We start from the raw sequence: 11,516 nt of genomic DNA on the forward strand, positions 1-11,516 counted from the left end.
GGGGGGGGGATTGAGCATTCAAATGATAGACAGTATCAGCAGGGGCACAAATTATTTAAGGGTGGAATGTGCTCCATTTCTAGACTTCCAAATCATATTAAACGCCAGCTTCACTTGCGCAGTCGGGACAGGTAAGATTCCGCATGAAAAGTTAGGCTCCCTTTTGCACAGAAGTAGAGTCATGAATGAATCACGGCTGTATACTAACTAAAAAGGAAAGACTCCTGCTAGGTGTGTTCTCTGGGTGTGTTGTGTGCGCGTGGGGGCTGCTAGTGGGTGCGCCTTTGCATAGGCAGCCGAGCGAGTCCTCGCGCCCTTGGCAACCCCGAGCCAATTTTAGTTTCTCGGGAAATGGAAACCGAAACTCCCCTCCTCCTGCTCGCAGCCCCGCCGTCCCGTTATCTGCTAGCTAAAAAGCCGCCGGCTCGCTCCCCGCCGCGCACTGAAGCCTCGGAGAGGAGCGCCTGTGTGCGTAACGAGGATGATGCTCTCGCCTCCCCGCCACCTGCTCGGCCTCCTGCTCCGCGCTCTGGCCGCGCTCTGGAGCAGCCTGGCGCCCCTCTGGCTCTGGGGGGCTCCCGGGCGCCGCCTGCCCGCCCCGGAGAAAGGGAGCCCCTCTGGGACGCCGGTGCCGCTCAGCGTCAACTACCACTTCACCCGGCAGTGCAACTACAAGTGCGGCTTCTGCTTCCACACAGCCAAGACCTCCTTCGTGTTGCCCCTGCAGGAAGCCAAGAGAGGGCTCAGCTTGCTCAAGCAGGCGGGTGAGTGAGTGGGTGGGTGGGTGACCCGGGGCTGTCTGGCTAGCTAGCAGGGCTGCCCACCTGAATAAAACATTGGGGGCACCCAAGTAATCGATCACAAGATGCTATTTGAATAGCAATGCCCATCAACTTTGGGCAGGGTGGGTGGGTGAGCCAACATCTCAAATATTTTATGGGGGACTGGAAGGGACCTCAGCCCCTAGGAGTTGGCTCCTGTACTAGCTAGATAGCTGGTGCTTTTCCTCCAGGAGGGAGTCCTGCTGTTTGTTGTTTAGGCACACAGTAGTTCAACCGTGCAAAAGGGCAGCGGTGATGGGACCTCTTGATGTTTGTCTCCCTCGCAAGTTCAAGTGGATTTATCCCGGTGTGAATATGTATAAGATTGCAGCCTAGATTAATTGCACACGGCCTTTCGTTTGCAATAATCAAGACAAAACGATTGCATTCCAAGACTCCAAACTCTTCTTTTGTATATAATTTTATTAAGCTTTCTGTTTTACAATTTAAAATACTCATTTTACATCCTTAAGATATCACTGACTTCCATTCTTCTCTTTCCGTGGTTCATTTTACATATCATAAATCCCTGCATATTTTACCAAAAAAACCCTGTGCCATTGAGTACAGTCTTCCATTATTGCATCCATCAAAACCATTTTATACTGATGAATTTGTCTTAATGCTGCCGGCATGTTCAGCTGTACACAATTATTTTCCATATATTCAATAAACTTTAAACATATGTTCTTCTTGTTCTCTTATTCTATATGTTAAGTCTGTGAGTTGTGCAGAAGCACGACTCTGGCCTCTTCTTGACCTGCAGGGGCCCAGCACTTTTCTGTCAGCCCTCGTGACAATACACACAAACACATACACGCTGCATGTGCAATTGTCAGAATATGCTTTCGACTTACTCTCCCCCCCCCCACCTACTTCTGCATCCTAGGCATGGAGAAAATAAACTTTTCAGGAGGGGAGCCGTTTCTGCACGAGAGAGGAGAATTTGTTGGGAAGCTGGTCCAGTTCTGCAAGGAAGACCTTCAGCTGCCGAGCGTTAGCATCGTGAGCAATGGAAGTATGATTAAGGAAAGATGGTTCAGATGCTATGGTAAGAGAGAGTGCAGGAGAATCATAGAGTTGGAAGGGGCTGTGAGGGTCATCTAGACCAACCCTCCCTGCTGGGCAGGAATCTTCCTCCTAATGTAGGGCTCAAACCCACGACCCTGAGATCAAAAGTCTTGTGCTGTACCTACTGAGCTAGCTGGGCATAGGTGCTTTACTTTACAAGTAAAAGAAATAATCTCCCATTTACCACAAAATGATAAACACTAATACAGTGGTACCTCAGGTTACAGACGCTTCAGATTACAGACTCCGCTAACCCAGAAATGGTACCTCGGGTTAAGAACTTTGCCTCAGGATGAGAACAGAAATCGCACGGTGGCAGCAGGAGGCCCCATTAGCTAAAGTGGTACCTCAGGTTAAGAACAGTTTCAGATTAAGAACGGACCTCTGGAACGAATTAAGTTCTTAACCCGAGGTAACACTGTACTAATAGGGACCCTGTTCTCTGAATGTAAATGGAGCCAACGGAGACAGTCTAACCATGCACAACAGGACAATGACTATATCCCTACAACAGCTTTGGGACACGGGTGGCGCTGTGGGTTAAACCACAGAGCCTAGGACTTGCTGATCAGAAGGTTGGTGGTTCGAATCCCTACGATGGGGTGAGCTCCCGTTGCTCGGTCCCTGTTCCTGCCAACCTAGCAGTTCAAAAGCACATCAAAGTGCAAGTAGATAAATAGGTACCGCTCCAGCGGGAAGGTAAACGGCATTTCCGTGCACTGCTCTGGTTTGCCAGGAGAGGCTTAGTCATGCTGGCCACATGACCCGGAAGCTGTACGCCGGCTCCCTCGGCCAATAAAGCAAGATGAGCGCCGCAACCCCAGAGTCGGCCACGACTGGACCTAATGGTCAGGGGTCCCTTTACCTTTTACTCTTGTCTGCTTTTGCTCAATAGCATTTGATGCTGAATGCACGACTACTCACATAAATTGAATTTTTAGTGCAGCCTTTTCGTGTGCGTTTTGGTTTTTTTGTGTGCATTTTGGTAGTCAAGACATTAATTGGTAGTTGCTGGAAGAATGAGCCCGTTTATTCACGTGCTTTGATGCTGTGCTTATCTGCGGACCTTGGGTTGCTGGGCTCTTGGCCCAGAGAGAGAAACTTATCTGTAAGCTCTGAATAGTTGCCACCTATGGCCTCACTAGGCAGGTGAATGGGTGGAAGGGTCTGGCATGGTGCTTTGTGTATAAGGAATGTGTAAAAGTTTGCTTGGGTACGGACAAGTCACGGTGACCTCCCACATTTGTGGTGTTTGTCCCGTTTCTCCAAAGGCAGTAGAGTTCCAAAGGTTGGGCTGTAAGTTCACTCTTTCCTATAATAGAGCACTAGAATTGACCACACTGGCGTTTTTGACATCCACCTTTGGTATCCCTGCACCAAACCACTCCAATGAGCTGGTGGATCAGGACAGCCGTTCCTCAAGAGGCGTGAACAGCTCAAGGCTGCTGCTCCAGACATTCTGAAACCTTGAACAGGAATCTTTCTCTAGGGTAGCAGAGATACAAGACGTTTTGTTTCAAGGCCCATTCTTTTTCATCTGTTTGAAAATGTGTTATTAGTCCTTTATCCTGCTTAACCTTCATCTACTGGCTGGGGGCAAAAAAAAAGATCACATTGTTGATTTGGGGGGTGTTTTTCTGCTCCGGTGAGATTTCCCAGGTTTTCTCATACCAGGGATGCTCTGAAAAGGGGAAGGCATGAGAAAATCTGGATTGAGGGACAAGGAAGTATGAGGAGGATGTGTGAACAGTGGAGAATTAATGGAGGCACCAAAGCTTGTTGTCTGCATTACCCAGCAGTATGGATGATCCCTAATTTATTTCTGCTTGTTTTTGGCCTCAGCTATAAGTTGCTTTGTTTGGACAATTGGATACCTGTTCAATTAATTAATTAAAAACATCTGAGTTTATTAGTATTTTAGTAAAACTCCCATCATTTTGCCTGTTCCAGGGCAACCAGCAAGAGGGGCAGTAATGTTGAATGAATTAATTCATGGTTGTCACAATAATGTTGAGCTCGATTGACGCTTTGGTAAGGAATTTATAGGTAAATGGAAGAACAGTTAATTACAATCCAGAAGCACATTGTGTGTTATTTTCTGGTACGGCCTGTGAAAATAATCCCATACTTGGGATTGAATAGGATGTGAGTCATTGACCCCTAGTGTGGATCAGGGCTGCCCCAAGACATTTTGCCACCTGAGGCGGACCCCAAAGTAGCCCCAGGAAACAAGGGGTGAGGGTAAGATCTATGTCATGAACAAGGAGGGAAGAAAGATCAACTTCAGGAATTGCTGCCCTGGTGGATCCTGCTGCCTGAGGCATTCACCTCACCTTGCCTCATGGGTGGGCCAGCCCTGAAGAAAGATCTGCATTGGGATCTGCTGCCCCTGGGGCTCTTGCCTCACCTTGCCTCATGGTGTTCATGGGTGAACATTGTCTCTTTCAGGGAAATACCTAGACATACTTGCAGTGTCTTGTGACAGCTTTTGTGAGGAAGTCAATGTTTTGATTGGCCGTGGGCAAGGGAGGAAAAGCCATGTTGAGAATCTCCAAAAATTGAAGAAGTGGTGTCAAGATTACGGCGTCGCTTTCAAAATAAACTCCGTGATTAACAGATTCAACATGGAAGAGGATATGAATGAGCACATTAAAGCTCTAAATCCTGTCCGTTGGAAGGTAAGAACTTCTTCTTTTCAGCAAAATGCTTTCATTTCATTATAAGATTTCTTACTTGCCCTTCACCATGAGGTCCCAGGGCACATTAGAACGTAACGGCTGTGTTCTACCTCCATTGTTTGGGGCAGCATATCCCTAAATACCAGCTGCTGTGAATCCAGCAGAAGCAAAAAATACATGGTATATACAGACCAAAAGTAAAGTAAGAAGAAAGGATAATGTGCTCAGTGGTAGGTTTATATCTCCCTGTCTCTGAGCACCGATCTTGAGTTTTCACATGGTTCACGGGAGAAAAACACCAGCTGCGGTCATGTTTGACTAGAAAGCACAATAATGTTCTTGTGAATCCAGGAAGATTCTGCACCAATAAAACTCCATCCCTGACAGAGGATTGCTGCAATGCACTCAGGTTCTGCTTACAAGCTTCCTGGTTGACGACTGAGAGCAGAGTTCTGGACTAAATGAAGGTTTGGCCCTAGAAAAATAGCACTGGTTGTGTGGCTCCTCCCAGTTCTCAATTGGGCCAGGAGCTTCCATTGGTAAAGCAGACTCATTGCTTCAGAATTTATGCCCAACACAGTGGTGATGATGAGATACAGCTGCACAGCCCCTTTCACCACATTCATTCTCTTCACACACATAACCCCAGAAGAGACTAGTGATTTTGCTGCTGCTCTAGGAGGATCATGGACCTACTGGCTGGTGTGGGTGGCAAAATACTGTGGGTGTGTTTTCTCATAGGTGACAGTAAGTGAGCCTCCAGTCACTATCGTATAGTTTACCCATGGTCTATTACTGTGTAAAAAGAGACTACCGAGAGTCTCTCCATCAGATCATTGTTTTGCTGCGGTGGTTGTGTGACCGACAAACATCTTCTCTTAATCATACACTCGGTTGTCTCACAGGTATTTCAGTGCCTGCTCATCGAAGGAGAAAATACAGGGGAAGAGGCTCTGAGAGAAGCAGAGAGATTTGTCATCAGCGACGAAGATTTTGAACGATTCCTGCATCGCCATAAAGATGTCTCGTGCTTGGTGCCCGAATCTAATCAAAAGGTGAAGTTCTTCTAATGCGGACTATTCATCAACTCTGAGAAAAGACCTTTTTATCTTGAAAACTAGAAATGCTAATGGTTTGGTTTTGTATTTTGAAAGGAGCTTGCTAGCAGAAAAATGCAGGCACAAAGTTCTTGCTTTCCCCGGTTGGAAATAGGGGCCACGTTGGCTAGAATTCTTGTAAGCTTGCAGCGCTGTATGATAAACACTCCAGATGGGTAGGGCTTGGACGGATAGGTCTATCAGTGGAAAACATTAAGCCTTAACAATATGCTGGCATTGCAGCAGTGTTAAAGCAGCTTCTGATGCAGTCTGTTTCATCAGAGAGGGTAAAAGGTAAAGGAACCCTGGACGGTTAAGTCCAGTCGAATTCGACTATGGGGTGTGGTGCTCATCTTGGCTTTCAGGGAGCTGGCATTTGTCCGCAGATAGCTTTTCCAGGTCACATGGCCAGCATGACTAAACCGCTTCTGGCGCACGGAGCCCTGTGACGAGTGCCAGAGCACATGGAAAAGCCATTTAGCTTCCTGCTGCAGCGGTACCTATTTATCTACTTGCGCTGGTGTGCTTTCGAACTGCTAGGTTGGCAGAGAGGGTAGCTTTGTAGGTTTACTCACTTCTTAAACATTAGCTCATTTTTTTCAAAATAGTTAAGAAGACAAAATTGCCGTAGTAATAGAGCTGTTGCTGATGAATGCTCTCACCAGGGCCACGTAAGAGGTGTAAGAGAAGAAACTGGGACTGGGTGTAGAATTCAGCATTCTGAAAATCTTAGGGGGTTCCTAATGTTTGAAGATAGACCATCCCCTTTATGTTTCCTCTCTGTGAATTTTAGATTGAAAGCACTTTAAGACAGAGAGCTGTCCTCTTACACCCAATGAAGTTGTTTTTTGTCTTAAAGCATAGATCAGTTCCATGTAATTTATATACAGGTTTAAGTTATTAGAAATACAACAATCCTAAAGCTATAACAAATTATTAGGTAAAATCTGTCATTATTACTGTTCACCAATATTCAAACCTACAGCTATATTTTAATATTATTTTTTTTCTCCACCCCCCTTTTTATTTAACAGATGAGAGATTCATACTTAATTCTGGATGAATATGTAAGTTGTTTTCTTTTGTTGTTTTATTTACCCCACAACCACAACTTGAAATGTTCATTCCATCTATGGGGCAAAATATCAGCTTTGCCCTGCATTTACTTGGTTGGACGAGTCTCACTTAAATCAGTGGGGATTGTTCTTTCGCAGCCCCATCTTTACCTGTCACATATGAAATCTGCAGTGTGGTCTGGGGGAAACTGCCTCACAGGCCAAATTAGGAGACCCACCTTGCCACTGTTCAAGATTAACCACATTTTCGGGTTTGAACTAGGGTTACCAGATGTTCCCGGTTCCCGGGGACAGTCCCTGGATTTGCAAATCTGTCCCTGGACAAATTCCGTCCCTAGAATGTCTCCAGATTTGCAAATCTGTCCCCGGGAAATGTGGCAGCGGCAGCCTCAGCAGCCCAGAGCCAATCTGGTAGTGCAGTTGGCTCTGGATGGCTTCAGGAGATGCTTGCTGCCGTGGCGCCCACCATTTTTCCTCACCGGAAGTCCCCATATGATGTGTCTTGTGCTCATATGATGTGTCTTGTGAAATCTCCTGCCCCCTTCCCCTTTGTTTTGACTGATCGGGGGGAAGCTCGGGAGTCGCGGGCGGGTGGCTGTTGCCCAGTTTTTTAAAAAACTCAGTGCATTTATGTTTCACAGGGTGCAAAAGAAGGGCTTTGCACCTTTATACAATATGCATGTATGCTTGGATCTATGGTCTTTTGCCTCAGCATCCCCACTACTGACTCCCTACTCCCTACTCAGCTTCAAAAAAAAAAGGGGGGGGTATGTCCCCGGATTCATTGAAAAAAAATCTGGTAACCCACAGTAAACTGTGGTTAATCCAAAACAGAAGTGATAGTTTTTGATTTTCTTGTGACTGTGCTGGTGGAGAGGAAAGGCAGGCTTACTGAAGCTTATCCCTGTAATGTGCGAATGGCACCGATGCAAGTATTTACAATTCTAGTTTATATTTCATTATGATAAAATTAAAGTAAAAAGAGGGAATGGTACATCCTGTGGGGGAACCCAAGGAAGTGCAACAAAACAAAACAATATTGGGATACTGCACAGATACCCGCCATGTTTTTTTCACACTTGGATACCGGAAGTATTTATTCATTTATTGAATTTATATCCCACCTTTTTCTCCGTGGAGTTCAAGATGGCTTATATAGTTCCCCCACTCTTCATTTAATCCCCACAAGAACCCTGTGAGGTAGGTTAGACTTAAAGGGAATGACTGGCCGAAGGTCACCCAGCGAGCTTCATGGTTGAGTGGGGAATCAAACCCTGGAGTCTCCCAGCTCCTAGTCCAACATTCTAACCATTGCACCACCAGCTTTTCGATGGGGTTCGTGAACAGATGACTGTGCTTGGCTGTGCAGTTCTGGAATATAAGTTGATTCAGCTTGAGCCTTCCTGTATTTTGATGGAATACAACACCTATACCTGAGAGGATGGGTAGAGCCCCTGTCCCTGAACATTTCCCAGTGTGTGTCTAGTGTAAGCTTACCAGATTTTTTTTTCAATGAATCCGGGGACACTTTTCAGCTTCAATGGATTTTGCATGGGGACTGATTTGTAAATCCGGGGACTTTCCCCGGGAAATGGGGACGTCTGGTAACCTTAGTCTAGTGGTTAAGATTTGTGCTGTCAGCATCCTGAGGTTTTAATTCCTGACCACACCAATGTATCAATTCGTTATTATTATTATTATTATTATTTACCCTACCTAGGAAACCTGCAGCCCAAACTGCTCAACCATAAATGCTTTCTGAAAGTGTTTTTTTTTTTGGGGGGGGGGGGACAGTTGCACATCTCATTAAAAGTGCATGGTTGTAATGTGACAGCAAATTCTGTTATTGGCTGGAATGTACATTTCTATTACCTGTTCTATTTCACCTGCATACACAAGTAGTGCAAGGCGGTCTCAAAGGGTTGTGTAAAAATACAGTGTGGCAGGGTAGGAAATGCATTTATTTAAAATGTTCCTCTGTGGAGCTTCACTGCATACTTTACATACATTTGGAGTTAGGCACCAGGGGTGTCCCAACAACTTTAATCTCAAGTGATTGGGATGTGGGTATTTGTTTTGTGGGATCTGCTATATATGTTCTTAATTCTCCTCTCTGTCTGCCCCCCTCCACCCAGATGCGTTTTCTAAACTGTGCAAATGGCCGGAAAGAGCCTTCCCGATCTATCCTGGATGTAGGTGTAGAAGACGCAATAAAATTCAGTGGATTTGATGAAAATATGTTTTTCAAGCGAGGAGGAAAATATGTCTGGAGCAAAGCAGATATGGCACTAGAATGGTGACCAAACCTGTCTGTTTACCACATGTGCACTGAAACCATGAACAGTATCCATTTCCTCCACCCTGGAGAGAGAATGATATGTATTTTAGCTTCTTTGGGTGTGCGGCAGGATTTTAATGACTGTGGACTGCTGCAAGCAAAATAGGTGTACATTTCCCCACAAGTGGGAATTAGCTTTCAGTCACTGTATATTTAAATAATGGCTTGCACCAGCAACAAAAGCAGCACGGTTTATACATCGGCTTGGATAAAACATCTCCCCAAAGACTCAAACACAGAAGAAGATTTGAACTGCCACACCAAGTCTTCCTAAGTCTTTGGGTTTGTAGAGGACGACTACATATTAACCAGCAATACCTAACGTCAGTGAGGCTTAAATGTATAAAGAGGAAGGCCCACGGTGTCAAGGACACAAGCGCTCAGATACTTATTTACCTGCACGGAGGCAGCTGTCATCAACACTTTCAGATAATTGCTGTTTAAGTCGAAGATATAGCTGGGCATCAAGCAGACACAGACATCACTGGAGCATTACTAAATTACCAAGAGTGAAAAGATTGTCTTTGGCAAAGACTTTAGCAATACATAGAAAACTAAATATAAATGTTCATTCCGCCAAAAAACCAGGGGAACTCTCAAACAGACTAATGGCCCAGCAGTGGCTAATGTGGCATTGGAACACAACAGAACAAATAAAATGGCACAAGCTTTTAAGAAAATATATATAGGTGTGATGGCCATTTATTCCATACACCAGCAATGATCCATTAACTCTGGCTGGACACACGTAGCATTATTATTTTGTAAAAGGAAACTATAATTCATAGAATTGCAGAGTTGGAAAGGACCTTGAGGATTGTCTAGTTCAACCCTCTGCAATTGCAGGAATAGGCAGCTGTCCCATGCAGGGATCGAACCTGCCGCGTTGGTGTTAGAACCGCCCTACTGAGCTATCTGGTAACTTCTAGATACTGTGCTGTGTTGCACCTGATCCAGTTGCTTCAGCTGTTGAGAGCGCAGCAGCTAGACTACTGATGGGGGCAGAGAGGGCTGGCAGTGTGTGACCACTCTGCTAGATCACCTGCACTGGCTGCCCAGGTTCAAATCTCTTGTATTAATATACAAAGCCCTTGAACTACTTGTGTCCAGGATACCTTAAGGGCTGCCTGAGTCCTTATATCTCAGCTCCATCACTGAGATCATGTGGAGGAGCAGGATTTGTCCCCCGTGTTTCAGAGGTCCAACTGGTCTGGGCTAGAAGCCAGGTGTTTAGTGAGGCTAAATGTGTGGTGTGTGTTTTTTTTTTGGGGGGGGCTATTGGGTTGTTTTTATTTTTATTATGTCTTTTGTGGTTTTATATCTTGATTTTATTCTGTGTAGACCCCCGGGTATAGGGCGGTATATAAATTCAATAAATAATGCTATGGAAAAGATGTGCCTATTTGGTTTAAGTTTTATTAAGATTAGGCAGGCATCTTGAAGATTATTTTGTATTGTTTCGTTCTGTATATATTGCCGTACACCACCTTGATGTTTCTGATGTGACATATAAATACTTTTGTAAACTAATACAGGCGAACGGTCATAAAACTGGAAAAACCATTGCTTGTTTCTAGTGATTATGTATTTTTTGTGTTTTTATATTGTGATTTTATGTTGAAGCCACCCTGAGAACTGTGGGTATAGGGAAGTACACAAATTTAATAAATAAAAAACAAAGAAAGAAAGAAACAAACAGTAGTGTTGTTTTTCTTAATAAGATGGGGGATTACATGCGCTTGTGTGTTTGTGTGAGGGATGGAAGTAAAAGCAATAAATAAAAATGGCTGTTAAAAGAGCATGTGGTGCCATGTGCCTTGCGAAATGTAAGCCTCCTTACGCAACATAATATTCTCTCCCTCTCACCCCACAGCCCCTAAACCAAGGAAGGAGGGTCCACCACAGAACAGATGCCAAGCACCTCCACACTCATGCTTAGAAACATGGGGTGCAGGAAGGTTCCTTATACCGAGACAAACCATTGGTCCACCTAGTTCAGTATTTCTTGCATTGGATAGCCGTGGCTCTCCAGGGTTCCAGGTAGGGACACCTCCCATCCCTACCTGGAGATGTCGGGGACTGAACCTGGGACCTTCTGCATGCAAAGCAGATGCTGTACCATTGAGCTACGGCCATTCTCTCCTCCCCGCCAAGGCCCCATGTCCCTCAACTTCCATAACCCTTGGCAAACTAGCTTGGAAATAGGACTTTGCCAAAATGATGAAGCAGATGGTAGCCCCAGTTCATCTGGGTGGGAAAACTGGATACCTACAAGACCAGGGACTCAAGGGACACTGGGAGGCTGATGCTCCCCTGCACTATTTCCACCCAAAAGCTAGGGCTGGGCGATACTTGGTTTTCAACATCGCAATATGTATCACCAGTTAAACATTGCAATATAGCCGAGATAACACAACGTCCAAAATGAGGATGGA

At 45.2% G+C, this 11,516-nt stretch overlaps 1 protein-coding gene across 1 annotated transcript; it reads left to right on the plus strand.

Moving 5' to 3' along the window:
• Positions 1-33: 33 nt before the first annotated feature.
• Positions 34-10,777, plus strand: RSAD2 (radical S-adenosyl methionine domain containing 2). The gene is made up of 6 exons (XM_083607406.1): positions 34-764; positions 1,711-1,872; positions 4,341-4,570; positions 5,476-5,625; positions 6,702-6,734; positions 8,879-10,777. Exons 1-6 carry the CDS (start codon positions 482-484, stop codon positions 9,041-9,043), a joined length of 1,023 nt encoding a protein of 340 aa, XP_083463532.1. The 5' UTR covers positions 34-481; the 3' UTR covers positions 9,044-10,777.
• Positions 10,778-11,516: the final 739 nt, after the last annotated feature.

The sequence above is a fragment of the Podarcis filfolensis genome (genome assembly GCF_964270895.1).
Source record: "Podarcis filfolensis genome assembly, chromosome: 3".
Taxonomy (NCBI): Eukaryota; Metazoa; Chordata; class Lepidosauria; order Squamata; family Lacertidae; genus Podarcis; species Podarcis filfolensis.

What these genes read in the sequence shown, in the direction of transcription:
- RSAD2 (XM_083607406.1), top strand. Translation starts at nt 482, where the DNA reads ATGATGCTCTCGCCTCCCCGCCACCTGCTCGGCCTCCTGCTCCGCGCT. An exon ending in TAAATCCTGTCCGTTGGAAG is followed by an intron (nt 4,571 to 5,475) that starts GTAAGAACTTCT and finishes GTTGTCTCACAG; the next exon opens with GTATTTCAGTGCCTGCTCAT. An exon ending in ACTTAATTCTGGATGAATAT is followed by an intron (nt 6,735 to 8,878) that starts GTAAGTTGTTTT and finishes CCCTCCACCCAG; the next exon opens with ATGCGTTTTCTAAACTGTGC.